Genomic DNA, 26,067 nt, shown 5'->3' with positions numbered 1-26,067 from the left:
ATGCTCCAACAATCTTGAATCCAGCACCTGGACTCTGCCTTCTGTGAGTCCTACCCTGTCAAGTGGTGCCACCAGTGACCTGGACCATTATAAGTGGGCCTGAATGTGCTTTGTCTTTTAAGAGCATAATTTAGAGAATAGTTTGTTATCTTCTGAAAACGTTGTAATATATGAGCAAATGTAACTATCTTATTTTCTTTATATTCAGATGCCTGGTCCATGTTATGTGTATTATTTTAGTAGTAATTCTTTATTCAACAGTCTTCTTTTCTTTTGGCACAGCAACATTCAGCAATTTTGTTGTTACTTCAAGGAACTGCCAGCTGTGGAGCTACGGAATGGAAAAACTGCAGGTAGAAGAACATACCATACCAGAAGCCAAGGAGAAGTTAATGTGTAAGTTACTATATTTTTAAACTACGTTTTCTCGTTTACACCGTAGCTTATGTAAAAAGTTACTTTCTGAGATAAAGAGAATATCAAAGAGCAATCGGATGCAAATACTACAAAGGTAATGAACCAGGCAACTTCAAAATATGTTTCTGCTGCCTTTGCACTGGTTGCCAGTGAAAAAGTGACTGGAATTTTAGTTGTCGTGTTGCGTCCATCAAGAATTCTGGATAAGAGAGATGTGCGACAGACAGGAAGAGCCTGGCTGCTTGGTTGCTCCTCCTACCTTCCCACTCTGCTTCTGGACATGCAAACATCCGGCATGAGGTAAAGTCAGGTGGCGGCAAGACAGGGAAAACACAGATGTGCAGGGTAAATATCATGACCCGAACATCAATCTTTGGTGCCATTTTTTTAGTGGAAAGAAGCGATACAAAAGGGGATGATGGACGGAGCGTTTGAGCAAATCAAACACTCGCCCCCAGTCAACTGATCTGGGTTTAATCCATCACCATTCTTTAGCTCACTCCGCCACCCCAGTTCAGACATGGCCATATGCAAATCAGTCTGACCCTGTGCCTCATGGGAACAATCCAGCCCGAACTGCCAAGCCATGACTTCCCTGGACCGGAAACAAGCATCCTGGGACCGGTTTCGGATTCATAATCCTCATCAGCCAGGCTATCTTGAATCCAGTGGCAGAGTGAGCAAGGGACTCACGTCTGAGCATACCCTGCCAACTTAGGGCTTACAAAGCGATACAAAAGGGGATGATGGACGGTCCTAGGATGCTTGATTCCGGTCCAGGGAAGACATGGCTTGGCAGTTCGGTCTGGACTGTTTCTATGAGGCACAGGGTCAAGACTGATTTGCATATGGCCATGTATGAACTGGGGTGGCTTGGTGAGCAAAATAACGATGGATTAAACCCAGATCTGTGACTGGGGGTGAATGTTTTGCCATTGTGCAACATTCCGTCCATCATCTTGTGTGTTTTGCTGTTCACCCTATGTGGGAAGGGTATGCCCAGATGTGGGTCCCGTGCTCACTAAGCCGCTGGAGTCAAGCTATCCTGGCTGAAGACGGCTGATAGCCAGAAACCGGTCCTAGGATGCTTGATTGCGGCCCAGGGAAGACATGGCTTGGCAGTTCGGGCTGGACTGTTCCCATGAGGCACAGGGTCAAGACTGATTTGCATATGGCCATGTCTGAACTGGGGTGGCTTGGTGAGCAAAATAACGATGGATTAACCCAGATCTGTGACTGGGGGTGAATGTTTTGCCATTGTGCAACATTCCGTCCATCTTGTGTGGTTTGCTATTTTTTTTAGTGGAGATATCTGCCAACAAGCACTTCACCTGTCCAATTAACGGCACATCGAAACAGCCTACCTGCTCCATCCAGCAGAGTCAGCGGTGGTGAAAGGGGGTTGTGAACAAGTTTCTGGCCATATGTTCTAACCCAGACATTGGAGGCGCCTCAGTAAGTACACCATCTGCTTGATTTTAAGGCTGTGAAGCCGACCCCTGCCCCAAATGCTGCGCTACAGTCTGGCCTCTGTCTTCTGCCACTTTATCTCCCCCACATCCAGCTCTCTTGGGGACGTAATTGAATCCTACGTGTAATAGCAGATCAGCTTGCGAGTTCATTAGATCAGTTGCCATAGTCAATTCAGACTAAAGAGGATTCACACATGGAGACTAGAGTGAAAGTTTATCCCCTATTTCTGAACTCATTAAAATCAGGATTCACAAGACTGGGCCTTAATGATATCCAAGAGCACAGTTCAACATTTATTCTGAAATTGATAGAGTTGAATCCGGGTCCTCACCATCTGTATTGGTAAAAGGGCCATTACCTTTAATTTCAGAGTACAGTCTTATGAAGAGACTGTTGCGATTGGGTTCAAATCCTTTTTTTGAGGGACGTGGGAGATCTCAAATAGCAATTAAACATGACACCCCTGGAGAATCAGCAGGGGATCGAACAGGGATCAAATCAAGAGCAGACACGGGCAGGGCCACAGGAACGTTACAAGTCTTTAATGCATCTTTTGGAGAATATTCTTACTTAAAGATTGCTGAAACTTTGACACCGCCACTCATCAGACTACAGGAGGCCAAACGGAGAATTTCGGATCTTGAGGATAAAATGGTCACTCGAAATAAAGAGCTGTTGGCTGCTCAGAAAGAGGTTTGGCTACTGTCAAATAAGATTGAAGACTTATAGAAAATCTTAGCAGATTATCGAATATTTGATTTGTGGGTGTGCGAGAAGGCAATGAAACCCAGGGAGGCTGTACGAGCCCGGTTAATTTGGTAAAAAATTGATCAAAAAATATATTTGACCAGACTTTGACAATCATGAGAGCCCACCAAGTTCCAGCTCAGTGCACCCCGAACATGAACTATCCACGTACTATTTTAGTAAAGTTTGCTGTCTGCAGGATCAAAACCCAGATTCTGGCTATAGCGATCACACACAAGATATCCATCTCAGAGATCTCAACTTTGTTTCTTCATTGGCATGTCGATAACAGCAGCTCGATGGCAGAAAGAGTTTCAAGGTCCTCTGGGGCAGTTTAGGTCTGGTTGTGCTCAGGCTTCTCTGACTCTAGAGAAGTAGAGAAGTGTGGCTCAATGGTTAGAGCGGCAGACCCTGATGCAGTAGTCTGGCCGGGACCAGGGTTCAATTCCCGCCTCGGCGGGTCTCGGGCTCAATTTCCTCGGACCTGATAATTCTCGCCTCGGTGCCTATTATTCTAATCATGAGTCCCACTCTGCACCTCTGGGCAATAGCTTGCTTAATCTCTACAACGGCCCCAACAACGCTGAGGATGCCTGACTTCACCTTGGGGGTGCCCAGGAGTGGGCTCCTCACAGGGAAAGGCCAGGAAGGGTTCCTCGGCGGTATTCGTACAAGCGCCGAGATGCCTACGGGTAGTCGTGCGCTATACAAGTGCATAATCATTTCATTTCATTTCACTCTGTAACTTAAGGTCCTGTTTAAAGGACAGTTTAATATATTTTCTGTAGTGGAGGAGGTACAGGCCTTTTTGATGAGGATCCAAAGCTCAACAAGCAGTGACAATCAATGAAACTATGCCAGTCAATCTTGAAATGTGCTTATTAATTTGAATTTGAATTTAAAAACACTTATAAAGCGCACTTTTACCCAACGGTTTCATGGCGCTAGTCCCGTAATTGAGTTAAAATATTTATAGGCTCTATGCTGTGGGTGCGGAGGGGGTGGATCCTTCTGTAACAAAGCAGGAGGTAAAGAGTGACCAAAGGCACAGGAACAGGATACCAGTAAGGACATGGGGGGGTGGCTTAAGGGGTATAACGGGTAATTTCCCTTTTTGGGGTTTACACGGGGAGGTGGGTTGGTGGTGGTGGGTAAGAGGACTGCACGGAATGGATACCAGGGGAAAAAGTGCAGTATACCCAGTAAGGATCCCATTACTAAGAGTCAGGATTGGGTATTTGCAGTCATTCATCTAAACAGTGGAATGGTCTTGAATAATGTTTGTAACATTTTGACAACAGGTACCAACAATTATATGTGGGATTGATTGATGATATAATTGATTAGGATTGCTACATGTAATGCAAACGAGATACTAAATTGGCAGAATTTGGCTTGATTATGAATTAGCTATCCTCATTGAAAGCCAAATCAATGAATGGGATTTATTTAATTAATTTTTACAAGAGACCCATTTAAGATCCAACAACCGCAAGTTAGGAATCCCCAGAAGTTTTTGCATGGTTTTTGCATCTTCCGGGGCTGCAGTTAGAGGGGTTGCGATTAGGGGGGTTGCTTAGAGGCATCTGATTGGGAGCTGTGATGTCTAAGGGTAGATCGAAGGCGCTTTATAAACAATTTCATAGTATATGGAAGGATATTTTATTATTATTTTCTTGTTGGTCATAAAATTGCTGGCCGTTATGGATGGTTTAATGCCTGTGTACATCTCTAGTACTTTTCCTTCATTTATAAATATTAGGATATACATAAATGTATGGTGAAGTTAGATTTAACGTCCTTGGCAACATAAAGTTGTATTTTTATATGAATTACTACTGGTTTATGCTGCCCACTAAAAATAAATAAAAAAAGAATATTGGACAAGAGAAAGAGCTTGTACGTGGTGAAGTACCACCACAGCTGTGTTTGTGGTGGCCACAGTACCAATAGTGTTCCCTAAAGCAAGAAAACATGCACAAAAGAAGAAGGTAGCTAGTCTGGGGCAAATCTGGATCAATAAACCAAAGAGTCCGTAAAACACAGCAGAGTTTTATAGATCCAGGAGGACGTTTGAAGACTGTGGGGCAGGATCTGATCTATGGATCTGCTGTGGGCTATTATCTAACACCTGAGGCAGCTAATCCATTGGATGAAGGCACACCACACAGTAAAGTGCATGTTTGGACGTAACCTAGATAAAGTTGCCGTTTAGTGCCTTGTACACAATGCAGCAGATCTTAAATCTTTTTTTATTTTTTTTAGCTATAAGTTTTTATTGAAACAAAGTACATTGGGAGGAAAGAAAGAAAAGCAACAGTGCATATGCTTAATATCCAACATCATAGTGCTGTATAAGTATCAATTGCCTTTTCATTAATATAACTCATAGTTTGGTACATATGCACTTATTTGAACGTAGAGCGTACAGAAACGTGAACCATTACAAAAAAACAACAAGAGCAGTGCAGTACGTTAGCCACCGTCCATGAAGTGTAAGACTTGACATCTTTTTAAGTTTAGAAAGCTTTATTAAATAAGATATATTAAGTAAAACATCATTACAAAAACCAGTGACAATAAAAAGAGATAAAACAGTATTAAAATGTAACAAATTGCAATACAATCCCTAATAGGGAAATATAAACTATACCAAGAAGCAAAGCTTTTAAAGGTAGTTTGTTTTGTGGGAGGGAAAGGAGAAAGAGAAAGAAAGGGGAAAGGGGAAGAAGAAAAAGAGGTCAACCAAGAATACAAATTCAATACCTGAAAATGCGATAAGGAAATAAAAATGAAATGCAGTAATAAACATAATCCGAATTATGTGCTTTTTAAAAGAACACTTAAGACCCATCTGTTTAAACTGGTGTATTAATGTTTCCGATCTCCTCCTCTAACTCCTGCCTCTAGCATTGCTCCCTTTGTGCCAGGATACTCTAGTAGTAATTGAGCGTGCTATAAAATTCCATATCACATAATTAAAAGATAGGGGAGTAAAAGGTAAAAGTAAGGTAACATTCAGGGAACATGTCTAGAAAAAAAATCAGTTAAAGGTAATCATAACAAGTCTTTTTTGATTTGTAAAGGTACAGTGGTGGCGTAGGCACGATCAAGCCTATGGTGATGACATAACAAGTTCCACCAAGCATTATATAAAATCCTTGAAGTATCCTTCCAGTTGGTTGTAATTACCTGAAAAGAAATAGCAATATAAAGATCTATAAATTTATGTGCATTACATTGAACATTCCATATAGGTGAAGAACCACCGCCAAAAAATATGTACAATCTCAAAGGGATAGTCCATGGCTAAGATGTCATTTAATTTTGACCAGATACAGGACCAGAGGGACTTAACCAACGGACAATGAAAAAACATGTGGAGAAGATCACTATTAGCATGTGAGCAGGACCAACATTTTTTGGACTCAAGTAACTTAAATTTATATAAATCAGAAGGAGTAAAAAAAAAGTCTATTGTCAAAAAAATAAAAGGTCTGTGTGGTGCTGGCAGAACGAGAAACAGTATGTATTTTAGACCAAATAGTGTCCCAAACCTGGAGAGAAAATTCTTGAGCTAGGTCACTCTCCTATAAAAGCCCACGTTTAGATTTGAGCCTATCAGTAGAGGGATGGGAAAGAATTTTATAGATTTATAGAAAGGAATAGAAAATCTGGTGGGGGTGAGATAGCCGAGACGGTGGTGATTAGGGAACCTCTCTGGGATATAATAGAGGTTAGGGCATGTTGAAGCAAGGGAAATTGGGAAGAATGTGCGTTAGAAAGATGAAAAGTGACACGAATGTCAGAGAAGGTTCTCAAGGAATTATCTATAAGTAAGTGATCATAGGTTATGATACCTTTGTCAATCCATTCTTTCCAGAAAAGCGCTTGTTATTAATCTTTAGAGATTTGTTGTACCAAATCGGAGTTAAAAGGTGAAGGTTGGCTTGTGAGAGAAAGGAGCAAAACAATGAATGAACTAGTGCCTTGGAATGTTTAAATATGGGAGTAGAACATCTCTTCGGAGGTTGAGATAAGCGAGTAGCTGTAAGGAAAGAAAAAGGAGCTAGTTGCACGAGTTCTATTGAGCTCCAGGCAGTTAAGGGAGGAGAAGATGAATCTGTTAGAAAAGGCCAAATATGTTTTAAAGTAAAGGCCGAATGAAATCTAGAAATATTAGGAAAATTGACCCCAACTAAATCTTTGGATTGTTGGAGACGAGAGAGAGAAATTCTAGCTTTGCGATTATTCCATAGGAATTTTGTTAGGAGGCGATTTATGGTTTTGAAGAAAAAATGCGGGAGAGAAATAGGAAGCATGGAGAGATAAAAATGAACAATAGGAAGTAGCATCATTTTAACAGTTGCTGGCCTCTCCAACCAGGATAAGAAAAGGGGGGACCACCCGTCTATAAGTGAAGAGACCTTTTTAAGTAGAGCCTTATGGTTGATTTTAATAGTTTCTTCAATAGTATTGGCATAAAGGATGCCTAAACATTTAATATTTCTGGGGTTCCATTCAAAGCCAGATCCCTGGAACTTGTGAGGGAGGCAGAATTTGTTAAGAGGTAGAACTTCAGATTTGTCTATATTCAATTTGTATCCAGAAACTGAGGAGTAGTCATGTAGCAAAGAGAAAAGTGCTGGTAAAGAAGTGGCCAGGTTAGAGATATAAAGTGAAATGACTTCCGCATAAGCAGTAAATCTGATTTCAGTATTCTTATATGTGAAGCCAGTATAGGATGATGAGCACCAAATTTTTTCCAAGAAACGTTCTAAAGTGAGAATGAAGAGAAGGGGAGAGAGGGGACAACCTCGTCTGGTTCCTCTATGAAGGGAAAAATATTTAGATTGAACGCCATTGACCCAAATACAAGAAGAAGGATCACAATACAACAGTTGAGTATAATGAATAATGGGAGGACTAAAACCATGCCATCTCAGGGCTCCAAATATAAAATCCCAACTGACCCTATCAAAGGCTTTTTCAGCATCTATAAGACTTGACATCTTAAAAGCGAGGTGGTGGGTACAGTTCAGTGCTAGATTACCAAAATTCAGTATTTATAACACATCTGCGTTTTATAACATGTAACATGTGAATGGTGCCCAAAAGTCCTTAGGCCTGGAGGCCTCTGGCAGTTCTTCCGCATATGTGGCCAATTGCTCTTTACAGTACGCAATCTCTTGAAGCCATTGCGACAGTTTGGGCGCACATTTCCCACCCCAATTCCTTGCAACCAGTCATTTGGCCAACAATATAGTAACAGCCACTATACGCCTGTTGCAAGGCGTACGTTTTTTAACATTACCCAGTAAGCAGATCTCGGGTGTGCACTTCACAGTCTCACCTACAATCGTTGTTAGTGTGTGCATGACATCCAACCAAAATCTGTGAATAAATGCACATACCCAAGAGAGATGCACAAATTCGGCCCCCTCCGTCCTGCATCTGGTACATTTAGCGTCATCTTGCAGCCCAAACCTTTTTAACTTCACCGTTGTGTACTACAGTAGATGCAAACATTTGAAGTGGATAATATGGAGGTTAAAATTGGCCGTGAGATGGTCAGTTAGTGCACAGCATTCTACCCAGTCCTCCCAAGAGAGGTGCCTTTCCAATTGCTCATTCCACTTATCTAAGGATTTAGAATCATTCAACTCAGTCTCCCTTTATGAGGCACTGTAAAGTCTGGTAATGAGGCCGGTGGGGTCCCCCTGTGACAGTACCACCTGTAAGGCTTTCAACATTTTCGGCTCAGTAGGAAACCCAGGATCCAATGCCCTGATGGCCAGACGTAGCCTGGAGTAGATGAACCTCTGCATCAGGGTGTGTTGAGATCCTTTCCCAATATCAGCAAGTGATATAAACGTGCCCGACTGATTCATATGCCCCATTTTAGTGATACCCGCAGCTGCAAGTATATACAATGCTTCCTTCTCACGTGTGACTGAGATATACGGGTGTGCAGCTATTTGCATTGCTAGTGCATAGAGATTTGGGAGTCCAGCATGTTTTACAAGTGCCCCCCACGCACTAACAGTGCATGTTACTGTATCAAAGCCAGTCATATCCTGCAATTTGTTATAATGTAGTACCATAGCGGGCAAAGATGTTGGGTGTGCATTATCTGCCTCAACTGCAAGTTGTGGGAGATAGCGTTTTGGAAAGAACCAATAAAGGTGAGACGCGTGAGTGTTATCTTTCCAGCTTCTCAGCTGCTTCTCATGCTAGCGGGCGGGATCTCCGCTTGCTGTGCTCTGTGCCAGCTTCAACCCACCGTCTTGCACCTCCTCACCCGAAACAATAATTTGGGTAGGATTGTCAGTTTGGTGACCGCTATTCTATCAGCCAGTCACAAAGGAAGACAGATACATCTAGCAACCTGGTCATTTAGCTTAGCAAGCACCCTGCCATAGTTGATATTGATCAGTGTTCGGTTCCCTATGTACCCAGGCACCCAAATAGCGCATCGGAAGCCAAGACCACTACAACAGGATTTCTAACTCCGTTTCTTTAGTGTAATCAGTGAGGGGGAATACCGTGGACTTGTTCCAATTGATACCAAGTATAGAGTATCTCTCAAAGCGAACATAGTCTTGCAGTAAAGGTTCCAAGAGTAATGTAGGTTCCCTGACATACAACAGCATATCATCCGCGTATAGAGAAATTGCCAATGGCCTCTGTGGCAGAGTGCTTTCGCATAATTTTACACGCCAAAGGTTCCAGGCCCAAGGAAAACAGCAGTGGGGATAAGGGGCATCTATGTATAGCTATGGGATCTGTGACCTCCCCATTGACCTGTATCCTGGCCACCGGTCTATTTTACAAAAGCCGAACCCATTTCAGGAAAAATAGTGGCATTCCCATGCGTTGCAGCACCTTAAACATGAAGTCCCATCTTAGGGAATCAAAAGTTTTGGCTGCATCCAAGAGAACAGCAGCCGCAGGAAGCTCAGGATTCAGCTGTTAAAGGACCACAAAAAGGGTACGCAAATCATGTGTTGTGGATCTCTTGGGTATAAACCCACATTGGTCCGACAATACCAGATTGGGGTCTAGAAGCTGTAGCCTATTGGCAATTTTTTTAGCCAAGATCTTGGTGTCTGTTGATCATAGAAAGCGGACGGTATGACTCACATTAGTTTACAGCTTTGCAAGACTTCAATAATGCAACATTTAGGGCTTCTCGGAGAGAGGGGGGGAAGGTTGCCAGACTCATAAGCTTCCGCATATACCTCCAGTAATCATGGAGCAAGCGAGTCTGCATATGTCTTATAAAATTTGCTTGGTAGGCCGTCCAGGCCAGCCACCTTACCATTGGAAAGGGATATTATAGCCTCTTTTACATCCTCCACTGGAATGGGCTGCGTGAGGTATTCTCGCTGTCCTGGGGACATCCAGCCCAGTGCTATATCTTTTAAGTATTGCACAAATTCTGCTTCCTCAGTCAGGGGCCTTAGGTCCATATAACGTGGCGTAAAACTTCATAAACACTGCACCCGATACTGGAGGTGGTGTACTGAGGGTCAGAGTTATCATCTAGCAGCTCAACAATGGGTTCCTGGCTCGTAATAGGCATGAGTTTACTCGCTAATTGACGGCCAGGTCTGCCTCCCTCACCAAACTGCCATGCAACCCACTTCCTATGTCTATGGCACGTTTCTTGTTCAACAGTTTCATTATATTTGAAAATTAGTTCCCTAGTTTGAGCTAGCAATACTGGGTCCGGTAGTCGCGCATATGTGCACTCAATTTCATGTATTTTGTCTTCTAGCGTGCGGAGCCTGGATCGCAGCGCTTTTAACACCCCCGTTTGGGCTGCAATACATTGCCCGCGGATAGTAACTTTAAATGCCTCCCACAGTAGTCCTGCCCCCTCAATCTCAGAGAAATAGTAATGGCTGTGCCACTGAAATGCCGACTTCAGGAAAGCAGGGACAGATGGCTCCAGCAGCACAGGGGAATGATCCGAGAGTGTCAGACCGATGTGATCCATGTGGCAACCTGCCTGGTTACCAACCAATAATCCAATTTGGACCATGAACCATGTACAGTGGACACAAACTTACCCTCCCTGCTTCTAGGATTTTGCACCCGCCATATGTCCACAAGGCCTTCCACTTCCATTAGATCACTAATAATTTGTGCTGCTTGCTTTCCATGGCATGCAGTGTTTGCAGATCTATCCATATCTGGTTCCAAATAGACATTGAAGTCCACTCCGCACAACACTGTACAGGAGGTAGTGCAGCCATTTGTCTCCATATATCGTAATAAAATGCTTGATCATCTAAATTAGCGCAATATACATTAATGAACAGCAGCCTCGTACCACCTTGGCAGCCCTGAATCAGAAGTACTCTCCCTTGATCATCCATTTCAGTGTGTGTCAAAATAAAATGACTTCCCCCTTAATCGAAAGTAACACACCCCTGGAGTAGGTCGAGTATGATGATGGCACCTTGATCGCAGCCCAGCGACCACAACATGCCAAAGCCATCCCTAAAACAAGAAAAAACTACCCATTGCAAGAACGTGCATAAGAGATAGATGTGGGGTACACACTTTTGTCTGTTAGGCGCCTTGATGCCTCCGGGTTTTAGTTGCGCAATATAAGTTGTTTTTCATTTCATTTCATTTCATTTCACATGAGGGGTTGCCAGAGCGCAATCAGCCTCCCAGGTGTGAGGGGAGGTGGCTGAACAACAGAGTTCTATCTCATCTAGTATATTATGTATGCAGTAGAGATATATTCAATATACCATGTGCTAACAGTCATAGCTAGTACCAAGCCTGCACACCCCATTATTCATAAAGATAAACAACATTGTAACATTGATCAGAAAGTCAATTACTGACATATAAGTTTGTATACAGGCCTCAGTGTAAAACAGCCTTCCCCAGTAGGCCTGACAAGCCACAGTCATTACGATTTGTTGTGTAGCTGGTTGTGCAGTTAGTTCTCTTCTTCTGGGGTACTGGATTTCTCTCGCTGGGATCGCTAGAGCGTATGAGCATATTCCATGGCAGACTTGGGATTAGTGTAGACTCTGGCCTTATCCCCCGCACCTGTACGTAGTCTGGCAGGATACAGCATGCCATAAGCCACTTTCTCAGCAATCAGCAGCTTCTTTACCGACTGAAATTCCCGCCTGGCTGCTTGGACCGACACTGTGAAATCTGGGAAGAAAACAAGTTGTTACCCTGAAATGTTATTGCACCCTTCTTACGAGACATTCTCAAGACCGAGTCCCGATCCCCGTAGTTCAGGAGCTGGGCAATATTAGGCATCGGAGGGGCCCCAGCTGGGGGGTGGGTGGCCAAGGCCCTGTGAGCTCTCTCGACCACAAGCATTGCAGATAGGTGATCGGATCCAAAGATTTCATGAAGCATTCCCACTACATACGTATTCAGCCTACCAGTGTTGGTTGATTCCGGCAGGCCGGTGATCCTGATGTTATTACGGCGAGACCTAGCTTCCAACTCCTCATTTTTCGCTTGGATTATGGTAAACACCTTTTCGATATCTAGTGTTTTGGTGGTCACAGCTTGCAGGTCATCCTCAGCGTCCGATATTCTTTTATCGGCTTTGCCCAGTCTAGCGCCCTGTTTGTCTAACTTAGCAGACATATAATCAGTTCTAAGATTGAGGGCATCAACTTTGCCATATATAGCTTGCAGGCTACTCTGCATGGCTAATAATGTAGATTTCAGTGGGGTGGTGCTCTCCGTGGGGGCATCAAGCTCAGAGTCAGACTTGGCCCCCGCTGTTTCTTACTAGATTTCCGGGCTTCAAAATTGAGGTATGGTTGAGTTTTGTCTAGTCTACCCATTTTGCATCTGGATAGTTACAGTGGGTATTCACAGCAGATCACACACCTTAAGGAGAACACACTGTACGTCACTCACAATGAAATGGGTGGATGGTCTCAGCAGGATCAGGCAAACTGGTGTCGCTAGTATAGGCTGTACATTAACCACTCACAGTACAACTCGCTCACCTGCAGGACCACACAGACCGCCATATCAGGGAGCTCACCAATGCTCGCTGTGGCCACGCAGTATGGCTTCGTGGTCTGACTATGTCCCAATTCGCAGTTGTCACAGCAAGAGTAGTGTCCAAGAATGGCGAGTGAACTATGTAGCCTGGGCCCCACGCTTATACAAATGCACTGCGCTACTTATTGGGACAGCAGGGAGGTACCATCCCCGCTCTCAATCACCTCAGGCGATGCGTGACCTCGCAGGTGCTGCGTAGGAGCACAGGCAATCCGGCAAATTAGTGCTGTCTCCCGATCCACGCTCCTGCCCAGCAATATGTTCAGATGAAAAGAATCTCCAGACCGGCAGGGCGTAGGCCACTCCAGTGGCCTATGATTTTAAATTTTTTTTTAATTATTATTATTATTTTATTATTTTCCCCGGGTAGAATCCTCCAAGGCCCTGCTGCATCGATGCAGCCTCTCAAATGCAACTCGTCAGGGTTATGGCATGGGGCCACTGTTCGTCCAGCACCGCCTCCAATTACCTCTCTTCACTCAGCGGGCCTTCTCCGGGACAGACAATCACAAGGCGCAGCTCCGCGTGCCAGGGAATCAGAGCGTGAAGACTTCGGGTGGGGCCTCAAGGTAGGACACACACCGCAGGTTTTTTTTAGGGGCAATGGGCCTCACCTATGGGCACACCAGCATCACCGCCACATTCAATGGGCCTTTTGCGACCTGCAAATCTATGTGTCTGCTCGCTCCCACACACCGCAGGGAGCCTACTCTCATCTGACGCCTTCCCTCAATCTTTAGAGCCGCCAGTGCCGCTGCAGATACCGATGTGTGTCGCGGCGCTTCATCCGCCGACCGAGGATAATTCCGGCTGCAGCGTTCAGCCGCCAGTGTCCTGGCAGGTCCTCCTTTCACACAGCTAACGCCTCGCAAAGCCGCCGTCAGAATATTGCAGGGCAGCTGCTTACCACCATGTTGTGAGCAGGCCGGCCCAGGCAGGGTTGGCAAAGCACGGATTTCCACACGTGACGTCGCTTCAATGTCACCCCATCTGCGTTACGGGTGCCTTCGCGACTTCTCCGGAAGGTGTTGGCGAGAGATGGCAAGAGGAAGGCAGGATAATGGTCGGATATAATGTTCAGCCGGCAGAGCTGCACGAAAGCACAGCCATCTTGCCGAGCGCCCCCTCGTACATCTTAAATCTGATCCGCTTGTGGATTGGTAACCAATGTAGTCCTTGTATTAGTGGTAAAGAGGCAGGAGAGTTGGAGACAAGGCTGGCTGCAGTGTTTTGAACCATCTTAAGTCTATTAAGGGAAGACTCAGCTGAAATCAGCAGGGCATTACAGTAGTCTAGGCGGCTTATTACTGATGCTTGAAGGAGTGATTTATGTACAGTCAGAGGGAGAAAAGGAAAACCCCTCCGTAAAAGGCTTTGCATATGGAAGCATGAGCCTACGGTGGCAGTGACTTGCTCCACCGTAAGATTTTGTCCAGATGTACGCCTGCGTTTTTTACCACGGCTTTCGAGACCGGGGCGACACCCAGTTCGGTGGGCCACCATTCTAGGGACCAGAGCAGAGGAGCTTCTCTGAATAGCATGATCTCCGTTTTCCCTGCATTTTACTGCAGGAAGTTGTTCCTCATCCAAGCAGCAATGGCTGTCATGCCTTTTGAGAAGGTCCGCTGGGTATTGGGAGAGTTTTAATAAAAAGACATTAAAAGCTGGGTGTCCTCACTGTATGAGATTGAATTGAAGCCCAGTTCCCGAAGTAAGTCCGCTAAAGGAGCCACATAAATGTTGAACAGTCTGGGACCGAGACAAGATCCCTGTGGTACTCCTTTGGTCAACTCCGAAGTTTGAGATAGAAAGGTGCCGAGGTTGATAGTTTGGGTAAGGTGTGTTAGAAAACATGATAACCACTGAATTCCAATATCTCTCAGTCTGTTAAGTAGGATGGAATGGGATATCATATCAAACACAGCTGACCAAGCACTAATAGTGCTGCTTGTCCATTATCCAGGGAGTGTCTTAAGTTGTCAGTAATGGCAATCAATGCTGACTCTGCACTAAACTTGGGTCGAAACCCAGACTGAGAGGAGTCGAGGCATCCTGATGCTTCAGTGTACTCTGAAAGATGTTTATTGATGTGTTTTTCCAAGAGTTTACACAGAAGAGGTAACAGAGAAAGTGGGCGGTAGTTGGACAGATCTTCCCGTGGGGGTTTAGATTTCTTCCGGATGGGACTTACTTGGGCAGCCTTCCATTCGGGTGGCAAATGGCCCTTGCTCATGGAAAGACTGAAAATTGAGCAGATAGCAGGTCACAACTGTTTATGACGTAATGAAGATACTTTAGCAGGTAGAATATCCTGAGGAAAGCCTGTTTTGACAGTTCTAACTAGAGTCTCCACAATATCTGTTGTGAGAGGGGTGAAGCTTTCCAGTGAATGCGCATTAGGTAAGAATATGGGACCGAGGGTGGAAGTAACAATCAAAGGGTTCCTATCTTGAGTGATTTTATCGTATGGTCTACAAAGCAGTTAGATAATTCTCCTTTTAGCACTCTGGAAAAGTTTGGAAGGCTATGAGATCAAGATAGGAGCTCAGTTTAATAATTCATGATTACAGCTTATTGAAGAGCAAGCACTGCCTTAGTAGACAATGGATAAGTGCTCCCACACGCACATTTTTAGAATCTCTCTACACTCAGTTAAATGTATTTTTTGAAGATAATTTATGAACCAGTATTGCATTTGGTCTGCTAGCAAGCTCTTAAGGATATCCAAGATGGGTAATCAGACTATGATATAAGCACGAATTGCTTGTAAAGTGCTAAATCATGTCTCTTGAACCTAAAGTCAAGCAGATTGTTGACAGACATCTCACATAGAGGAACCCAGACGATAAGCTTTCATTTATTGCAGTCCTAACAAGAAAGCTGGGACAAATAATCCAATACTTTGTGTAACAGAAAGGTGATAGAAACTCACAGAATAGTCAATAATCGGGTATGAAGAATCTTTAAAAGGAATGTTCCTTTTGTTACAAACAAGGGAAACGCAGGCAACTGGTATAATTATGTACATTAAGATCCTCTCCGGGATTCAGTCTGCTGAAAGTATAATGTGATTGTCCGGTTTCGCACCAGAATATCAGAATATCAGTATTGACCCCTTTAAAGATGGCCCCACGCATGCTCACTAGGACTATCAGGGTCACAAGAAAGAGTTAGAGGAGGCGCTGTGAGAAGTAGCCATAGTGCATGGTGTGCCGTGGGAGCTGCATCTAGTGGGTGTGGTGAGGGGGGGTGTTTGAAGGAGAACCTCTCTTTTATTATAGTTTTATATATTTTGGTGGTTTATATTGTGTTAACAGGGCTTAATGGCAACAGAGCATTTTACAAAGCAACAAAAAGAATAATGTGGATAACAATGAACATAAATATAACAGATCAGCAACAAAGAAACCAATAGCCATAGCAGTTCAAATCCGGGGAGAAAGGCCAGGCAGATGGTATTTGGAGAGATTGGATAAGTTAAAAGGCGATGCAGAGAAGTCCCCATCGCTTCATACAAAGTGTCTCTTAAATAGGAGGATGTCAAAAACCTTTTGTGGCAGGACTCGAGGCTGTGCGAAGAACTGGTGGGAGGGAGTTCAACATCCTTACTGCACTACTTGCTAATGTTAGTTGCATAAAACATTCTTGCCTGAATGCGTGATGTTCCAGCAGGTGTGATTCTGCATTTCTCGCTTCCCGCCGACCACCAGTTATTTTCAGTTTTTCAGCCAAGTAAGATGGTGTGGATGGCTTTGGAGGTGCTTAATTTGGGCTCTTGCGCCAGTGGGCCATAGTAGAGTCCGAAGTATAGGAGAAATGTGATCAAATATTTTATGATTTCGTACAAAGTGGGCAGCTGCATCAAGCACTGCTCTCAGGTGTGACAGATGGGCTTTGTGAGTACCAGGGCCTGGACTACAGTTTTCAGCTCTTGCTGAGTGATTAATTGCTTGATGTTCCACAGCATCTACATTGGTGGCAGGGTCTTGGCCATGGACAAGCTTTGCTTCTCAAGGTAAAGTCTTTTTGTCAAGAATAAATTGCAGTGATTTAACATTCTACATGCTCGCTGGTTTACAGATCAGTGGAGAGAAGGAATCAAGCCTTTCTTAGGCAAGGAGGGTGATTTTGTTTTGGGATGAAAATTTGAATAAATTCCGTTTTTGTTTGGTTGAGTTTTAGGCAGTGGTTGGCCAACAATTTTAAAATCATTTCGGGGTTGTGGAGAGTGGAAGGATATAATTCCAGTAAGAAATCTTCATTAGGTCTGAATATCATCTGTCTATTGGTGATGGATAATTACAGATTTACTCAGAATCTCTTTAAGTGTGTTGACATACAAATTAAAAAAGGTTGGGGGATTAGATCAAGCCCTCTGTACCCTTACTTAGGGCAATTTTGTTAAAAACAAAGCTTCTTATTTTAACTATATGTGATTGGTTAGACAAATGGGAACCATTACCATTTTAGGACAGCGCCATTGATTAACATTCGTTCTTTCAGGATGGTAATCATAGCACAGTGGTTGACTGTGACAGCTGAGATCAAAAAGCACAAGTACAAAGAGGTTTTCTGCCTTAAGGAAGTGGAGAGAATGTTCTAATAATTGCAGAAGGCCTGTTTGAGTATTGTCTGAAAACAAATTGCAAGATATTGAGAAGGTTCTTTCCCTGGATATAAAGGGATAGCTGTGAGGCAACACTGCTTTTTAACACCTTCTCTGAGAAGAGAAGTGTTAATATTGGGCTGAAGTTGTTCAGGTCGCTGGTGTCAGCTATTGGTTTCTTTAGGTTGATAGAGACATGGCCAGTTTCAACATGGACAGCAGTAAATGGCCCTCCTTTGTGGTGGGGCATACCCATGCACAGGTGTGCAACAGACATTTCGTCCAAAACTGTGCGCGGTGCAGTGTAACAAAGCAGAGGTTGGTATGGAGTTAGAGCTGCACATGCCTGAAAATGGAGGTGAAGAGACTTCGTCTATGAGAGACAAAGAGCCTTTGCGAGAAGGGCACTTCATTGTTTAAGTGACTTTATGAGGGTAATAAGAGAATTTAAGAAAGGTGTAGAAAGAGTAATACTGTAAAAACCAGGAGCTGTTGCATACTTTTTTGCACTGCTGTTCATATTTAAACCTTGATGCTGCTATGCTGTGTTTAATCATGGTGCTCTGTAAAATATTCCAGATCTGCAGCTTTGAGTAGTGTTGCTGTGGTCTTAAACATTTCACCTGCTAGTCTGTGTTTAAGGATGAATAACCATAATTTAGTACAAATGTGAGCTTCGTAAGCTGCAGCCTGAAGTGGGAGGGCGCAAATTGGATTTGGGGCTCTCTAGTAGGCAGAGGTAGGTATTTTTTAATTTATTTTTTAATATCTCTTTATTACATGAAGTCGCAATCCAATCAGTACATACAATAGTCGCAATGAGAACAGAAAGATGGAATGATCAGCAAAACAATGAATAGTTGAGCATATCGTCGTGAGATTGCAAACTATCAGCATAATACAATACGATGGTACAGTTTTGCATTTTGATATTTTACATAACGAGAAAGAAAAAAGTGAAATCATAGTGTAACTAAAGGAAAAGTGGTCACATCCGTTTGAAAGGAAGCTACTAAAGGATAACATTGCGAGCATAGTCAAGCAAGCCAGTCAGCACAAAATTGAGAGCCACCCATCGTAGAGCAATTTGAGGACGGCACATCAAGCCAGACATGCGTGGACCAGGCGTCTGTCAGACACAACCTTGGAGATTCAGGAGTCCCACAGTGAGAAAGGCAACACTCAGCTCGGCAACTGAAAGATATCGAGCAAGCTGCCAGGGCGGCGGAGTCCTTATCTTGGCGATGTAGGCTAAATACTCACCAAGTCAACCCACCCCCGTCGGGACAAAGGAGTTAATTGATTGGGATTGTGTTCCCTGTGTTAGCTTCGCAAGGTATGCCCGGAACGGCCCCCATATATCCAGTGGCCTGGAGGCTCTAGGAACCATCTCAGAGTATTCAGCGCTGTTGGCGTTACAGTATGCCATGCTACGGAGCCAGGCGCGGACTGTAGGGGCGCGCCTAGCACACCAGAGCAGCGCCACTTCGCGCTTGGCTAAAAGGAAGCCAAGGGAGGCCAGTTTCCTAATCTTACGCGGGAAGTTAGGGACATAACCAAGCAACGCGATTTCCGGGGTAGGATGTAGGTCCATGCCGATTATTAACCCCAAAACCTGGTGTACATGTAGCCAAAATGTGTGTAGTTTCGGGCAAGTCCAAGAAAGATGAGCAAAGTCAGCCTGGGGGCCATTGCATTTTGGGCAGTTGTGTGGTTTGCTGGGGTCTATTCTGTGAGCAAGCGCGGGAGTGTGGTACGCTCTCCTAAGGAACTTAAAATGTATTAGTTTATGTTTGGTGTTTATGGAGACATCCCTAGTGGTGGCACAACAGGCTGCCCATTGATCATCTGTGATATTGGTACCCAGGTCGGCCTCCCAAGCTGCGCGCACCTTAGTGTCAAGTGAGGGAACCGAGGCCATGCACAGCCTATATAACTTGGAGACAACATGAGCCCCCATTTGGGTCTGCATTATGAATGTAAGTGCGGTGGATTCTTCAGGGGGGAGCGGGAACGTGGGGAATTCAGCCCTAAGCATAGAGCGGATTCTGGTCAGCGTGAATGAGTCCATAAAAGACCTGTCTGTGAAACGGTGGTCCTCTGGGAGGGAAAAGGCGTGGCCATCCGGGAAAAGGTCCCCTATAGTGTGTATTTGGTATTTGGACAACGTGCGTTGCACCACTGATTCACCAGTGATAGGGAGCCAGTGGGGGTTGGGCAATGGCAGAGCAGGGGAGTAGAGTTTCTCGAGGAGTAAGAGGCGTCTAATTTTATCGCAGGCCCAACAAGTAGTGGACAAAGGCTGTATATCCTGCGGGTCTCGAGGGAGTCCCCTAGGAAGGACGGAAGAGAAGGCCACTGGGAGCGCCAAGTCCGCCTCCGGTCTCAAATGAGGAATCCTGGCATCCGGGTGAAACCAAGGGTATGCGTATGAGCTCTGTGCGGCTAAGTAATATAGAAAAAAGTCTGGCACGCCAAAGCCGCCCCGTTCATACGGGAGTGTCAAAGTATGCCAAGAGACTCGAGGGTTTCTGCCTCCCCATATCAGACGCAAAAGAGCGGAGCGAAGTTGGGAAAAAAAAATCTTGGTTAGGGGGATCGGAATATTGTTAAATAAATACAAGAACCTGGGGAGGACAATCATTTTAACGATGGCAATCCGCCCAGCCATAGAAAGCGGGAGGCGGATCCAACGCTCCGTATTGTCTTCCAAAAAATCGAGGGCACGACCGTAGTTCAATCGGACAATGGACACCGTGTCAAGATGAACGTGGACTCCCAAATATTTCACTGAGTCCTCGCTCCATTCCAAAGGGAACAAGCAGGTCCACTGCACAGTGGAGGGGGTGAGCAGGAAAATCACTGATTTATGCCAATTTATATGCAGGCCCGAGTAGGTTCCGAATCGGGAAATCTCTGTCAGCAAAGGTTCATGGTTGGACTGGGGAGTCGTACATACAAAACAGTGTCATCGGCGTATAACGATATCAGTAGAGGGCCGGTGCGAAACTGGAGCCCACGATGAAGATGTTTCTCCTGGAAATGTCGCACCAGGGGGTCCATAGCAATGATGAACAGGAGCGGGGACAGTGGACACCCCTGGCGGGTGCCACGCGCAAGTGTGAAGTTTTCTGTGATGGTGCCGTTTAGACTTATTCGGGCGGTGGGAGCGGAGTACAACAACTCGACTGTTGCCACAAACATAGCCGGCATTCCCATTCTCCGCATGATTGACAAAAAGAAAGGCCATTCCAGGGTGTCGAACGCTTTCACCGCGTCTAAAAACACCGCTACCGCCGGCGTGGAGGGGTCAATTCTGTGCAAAACAGAAAACAGTGTGCGAAGATTTAGTGAGGTGGATCCATGGGGAACAAAGCCGGACTGGGCCGGCGAAATTAAAGTGTCCATGAGGAGCGCTAGTCGAATTGCAAGGACCTTGGCTAGGATTTTGTAGTCCAGGTTTAGGAGGGATAGGGGTCTGTAGGAACTGCACAAAGTGGGGTCACGACCGGGCTTGGGCAATAGAACAATAACCGCTTCCCGGAGTGTAGGCGGGAGAACGCCCACCTCCAGTGCCTCCGCATACACCTCAACTAATTTAGGGACAAGTTCTTCTTTGTATTCTTTATAAAAATCGGCTGTGTATCCGTCAAGGCCTGGAGCAGAAAGGTAGGTACCTTTGACCAAATAGGGACCCTTGTGTCTAGTCAGGGTAAAGGTGTACACTCCTAAAATAACCCCTGCTCACCCCCCTTGGTAGCTTGGCACAAGCAGACAGGCTTATTTCAGAGGCAGTGTTTAAAGCATTTATGAACACATACAGTAACCCAGTGACAACTCTACAGATGGACACCACACAAGTTGTAGTATAAAACTAAGTATTTTTACATAGACTTAACACAAGCCCACAAACGACAAAAATCCACAATACCTTACTTCAAAAATGGTAGAAATACCTTAGTTCTCTTTAGATGTCAAATGCAACACTTTAACTTCAATGTACCTTTGGATGCGTAACACTACAGCGAAAGTGTTGCAGGGAAGCTGATGCGTCGGTTCCGTACACGCAAGAACGGTGATGCGTTGGTTCCCTACTGCTGCGTAGGGGACGGTGATGCGTCGATTCTTCTCTGCATGGGGAGGTGATGCGTCGATTTCTTACTGCTCTTCCGTGGCGATGTGACCCGCAACGCCGTGAATTCGATGAAGATCCGGTGAAATGAAACAAAATGGCGGCTTCTTCTTGATGCGACAACAATGCGTGCACGCCCGACGGTCACGCGGCGACTCAACTAATCTTCTGAGCTGCGACAGGCCCTGCGACACGCTTCTCCAGTGTTGCAACAGCATCTACTGCGACACTCTTCTCCGATGATGCAAGGCGCTTCGGTGATGCGACACCCTACTTCAGTGATGCGACAACAGTGGCAGCAGCGGCGACACGCTTCTCCGTTGATGCGACGGCGTCTGCTGCGATGGCGACACTCTTCTCCGGCGAGGTGCTTCTACAATGGCGTCACGCTTCTTCTTCGTGAGTCACGCTTCCAGCTCCTTGCGACACGCAGTTCCTCAGAAGGCCCAGCACAACAACAGGCACTTCAAAAGAACTCAGGGGAGCTGGTTGGTGAATTCTGTTATACCTGACACTTCGGCAGGAGGCAAGCTCAATTTTCAAGCCCTTGGAGATCCTTTACAAGTTCCCCAAACAGCACTCAGCAAAGGGATAGTCCCCTCCTTCAGTTTCTTTCTGGTTCCTCTCCTCAGCAAAGGTTCTTCTTGTTTCTCAAAAGTGATCTAAAGTTCTGGGGTCTGGGTCCCCATATTTATACTAGCAAATCCTTTGTCTCTGGAGGCAGAGAGTGTCTGTGCCTAGTCCAAACCAGTTCTATGCAGTCCTGGAGCACTTTGTTGACAAGACTCCTTCTTTCCTTTGATAGTGTGGGCCAGGGGCATCAGACGCACCACAGGAGGTGGAGCCAGCATTGTGGAAAGCAGGCACCGCCCTATTCAGGTCCCAGGTCCAACTCCTTCCACCCATCTTCATGAGATAGCTCTATTCAACCCTGTGCTGACTCACTCTATCTCCTGGAATCCCCCAGCCCTGTCACTCAAACTCCAGACAAGGAGTGCACAACCTAGCAGAGGCAGGCTTGGATAGTTAGGGAAGAAAATGCCTACTTTCCAAAAGTGGTATTTTCAAACACAGAATGTTAAAACCAACTACACTAAAAGATGTATTTTATCATTCTGAGTTCAGGTATACTAAACTCGAATTTCTACCTAGTTCCCTGAGTCAGGTAGGATTATAAGGTGTTATAATCAAACTGCCCATTCTGGCCTATAGGTAACTCTGTCCATCACCACCCCTTGTTGTAAATAATTTTGTCCACCCTAAGCGTGGAAGGGTATACTCAGATGTGAGTCCCTTGCTCATTGCACCATCAGGATTCAAGCAAGCCGGGCCGAAGACGCCTGAAATGGCAGAAACCGGTCCCCGGAAGCTTGTTTCCTTCCCAGTGTAAGAATTGGCTTTTGTAGTCTGGTCTGCCCTGTTCCCATGATGCACTGGGCCAGGGACAGACTAATTTGCATACAGCCAGGTTCTGAAACTGGGATGGTGCAATGAGCTAAAAAACGGTGTTGGATCTAGCCCTGATCTCTTGACTGGGTGAGAGTACTCTGCTTAATTCAGAGACTCTGTCCATCACCACCCCTTGTTGTAAATAATTTTGTCCACCCTAAGCGTGGAAGGGTATACTCAGATGTGAGTCCCTTGCTCATTGCACCATCAGGATTCAAGCAAGCCGGGCCGAAGACGCCTGAAATGGCAGAAACCGGTCCCCGGAAGCTTGTTTCCTTCCCAGTGTAAGAATTGGCTTTTGTAGTCTGGTCTGCCCTGTTCCCATGATGCACTGGGCCAGGGACAGACTAATTTGCATACAGCCAGGTTCTGAAACTGGGATGGTGCAATGAGCTAAAAAACGGTGTTGGATCTAGCCCTGATCTCTTGACTGGGTGAGAGTACTCTGCTTAATTCAGAGACTCTGTCCATCACCACCCCTTGTTGTAAATAATTTTGTCCACCCTAAGCGTGGAAGGGTATACTCAGATGTGAGTCCCTTGCTCATTGCACCATCAGGATTCAAGCAAGCCGGGCCGAAGACGCCTGAAATGGCAGAAACCGGTCCCCGGAAGCTTGTTTCCTTCCCAGTGTAAGAATTGGCTTTTGTAGTCTGGTCTGCCCTGTTCCCATGATGCACTGGGCCAGGGACAGACTAATTTGCATACAGCCAGGTTCTGAAACTGGGATGGTGCAATGAGCTAAAAAACGGTGTTGGATCTAGCCCTGATCTCTTGACTGGGTGAGAGTACTCTGCTTAATTCAGAGACTCTGTCCATCACCACCCCTTGTTGTAAATAATTTTGTCCACCCTAAGTGTGGAAGGGTATACTCAGATGTGAGTCCCTTGCTCATTGCACCATCAGGATTCAAGCAAGCCGGGCCGAAGATGCCTGAAATGGCAGAAACCGGTCCCCGGAAGCTTGTTTCCTTCCCAGTGTAAGAATTGGCTTTTGTAGTCTGGTCTGCCCTGTTCCCATGATGCACTGGGCCAGGGACAGACTAATTTGCATACAGCCAGGTTCTGAAACTGGGATAGTGCAATGAGCTAAAAAACGGTGTTGGATCTAGCCCTGATCTCTTGACTGGGTGAGAGTACTCTGCTTAATTCAGAGACTCTGTCCATCACCACCCCTTGTTGTAAATAATTTTGTCCACCCTAAGCGTGGAAGGGTATACTCAGATGTGAGTCCCTTGCTCATTGCACCATCAGGATTCAAGCAAGCCGGGCCGAAGACGCCTGAAATGGCAGAAACCGGTCCCCGGAAGCTTGTTTCCTTCCCAGTGTAAGAATTGGCTTTTGTAGTCTGGTCTGCCCTGTTCCCATGATGCACTGGGCCAGGGACAGACTAATTTGCATACAGCCAGGTTCTGAAACTGGGATGGTGCTATGAGCTAAAAAACGGTGTTGGATCTAGCCCTGATCTCTTGACTGGGTGAGAGTACTCTGCTTAATTCAGAGACTCTGTCCATCACCACCCCTTGTTGTAAATAATTTTGTCCACCCTAAGCGTGGAAGGGTATACTCAGATGTGGGTCCCTTGCTCATTGCACCATCAGGATTCAAGCAAGCCGGGCCGAAGACGCCTGAAATGGCAGAAACCGGTCCCCGGAAGCTTGTTTCCTTCCCAGTGTAAGAATTGGCTTTTGTAGTCTGGTCTGCCCTGTTCCCATGATGCACTGGGCCAGGGACAGACTAATTTGCATACAGCCAGGTTCTGAAACTGGGATGGTGCAATGAGCTAAAAAACGGTGTTGGATCTAGCCCTGATCTCTTGACTGGGTGAGAGTACTCTGCTTAATTCAGAGACTCTGTCCATCACCACCCCTTGTTGTAAATAATTTTGTCCACCCTAAGCGTGGAAGGGTATACTCAGATGTGAGTCCCTTGCTCATTGCACCATCAGGATTCAAGCAAGCCGGGCCGAAGACGCCTGAAATGGCAGAAACCGGTCCCCGGAAGCTTGTTTCCTTCCCAGTGTAAGAATTGGCTTTTGTAGTCTGGTCTGCCCTGTTCCCATGATGCACTGGGCCAGGGACAGACTAATTTGCATACAGCCAGGTTCTGAAACTGGGATGGTGCAATGAGCTAAAAAACGGTGTTGGATCTAGCCCTGATCTCTTGACTGGGTGAGAGTACTCTGCTTAATTCAGAGACTCTGTCCATCACCACCCCTTGTTGTAAATAATTTTGTCCACCCTAAGCGTGGAAGGGTATACTCAGATGTGAGTCCCTTGCTCATTGCACCATCAGGATTCAAGCAAGCCGGGCCGAAGACGCCTGAATTGGCAGAAACCGGTCCCCGGAAGCTTGTTTCCTTCCCAGTGTAAGAATTGGCTTTTGTAGTCTGGTCTGCCCTGTTCCCATGATGCACTGGGCCAGGGACAGACTAATTTGCATACAGCCAGGTTCTGAAACTGGGATGGTGCAATGAGCTAAAAAACGGTGTTGGATCTAGCCCTGATCTCTTGACTGGGTGAGAGTACTCTGCTTAATTCAGAGACTCTGTCCATCACCACCCCTTGTTGTAAATAATTTTGTCCACCCTAAGCGTGGAAGGGTATACTCAGATGTGAGTCCCTTGCTCATTGCACCATCAGGATTCAAGCAAGCCGGGCCAAAGACGCCTGAAATGGCAGAAACCGGTCCCCGGAAGCTTGTTTCCTTCCCAGTGTAAGAATTGGCTTTTGTAGTCTGGTCTGCCCTGTTCCCATGATGCACTGGGCCAGGGACAGACTAATTTGCATACAGCCAGGTTCTGAAACTGGGATGGTGCAATGAGCTAAAAAACGGTGTTGGATCTAGCCCTGATCTCTTGACTGGGTGAGAGTACTCTGCTTAATTCAGAGACTCTGTCCATCACCACCCCTTGTTGTAAATAATTTTGTCCACCCTAAGCGTGGAAGGGTATACTCAGATGTGAGTCCCTTGCTCATTGCACCATCAGGATTCAAGCAAGCCGGGCCGAAGACGCCTAAAATGGCAGAAACCGGTCCCCGGAAGCTTGTTTCCTTCCCAGTGTAAGAATTGGCTTTTGTAGTCTGGTCTGCCCTGTTCCCATGATGCACTGGGCCAGGGACAGACTAATTTGCATACAGCCAGGTTCTGAAACTGGGATGGTGCAATGAGCTAAAAAAC

The 26,067-nt window shown here is 45.6% G+C and overlaps 1 protein-coding gene across 1 annotated transcript in view; it reads left to right on the top strand.

The window, feature by feature from the left end:
* USP3 (ubiquitin specific peptidase 3) overlaps positions 1 to 26,067 on the top strand; it is a 266,304-nt gene that overhangs the window by 108,858 nt on the left and 131,379 nt on the right. The window contains exon 7 of the mRNA XM_078685262.1: positions 283 to 396. Coding sequence (XP_078541388.1) covers positions 283 to 396 — 114 coding nt within the window. The remainder of the gene's footprint in view (positions 1 to 282; positions 397 to 26,067) is intronic.

The sequence above is a fragment of the Lissotriton helveticus genome, chromosome 3_2, assembly GCF_964261635.1.
Source record: "Lissotriton helveticus chromosome 3_2, aLisHel1.1, whole genome shotgun sequence".
Taxonomy (NCBI): domain Eukaryota; kingdom Metazoa; phylum Chordata; class Amphibia; order Caudata; family Salamandridae; genus Lissotriton; species Lissotriton helveticus.
The sequence above is the reverse complement of the archived record's forward strand: the minus strand, read 5'-3'. Positions and strand labels throughout refer to the sequence as shown.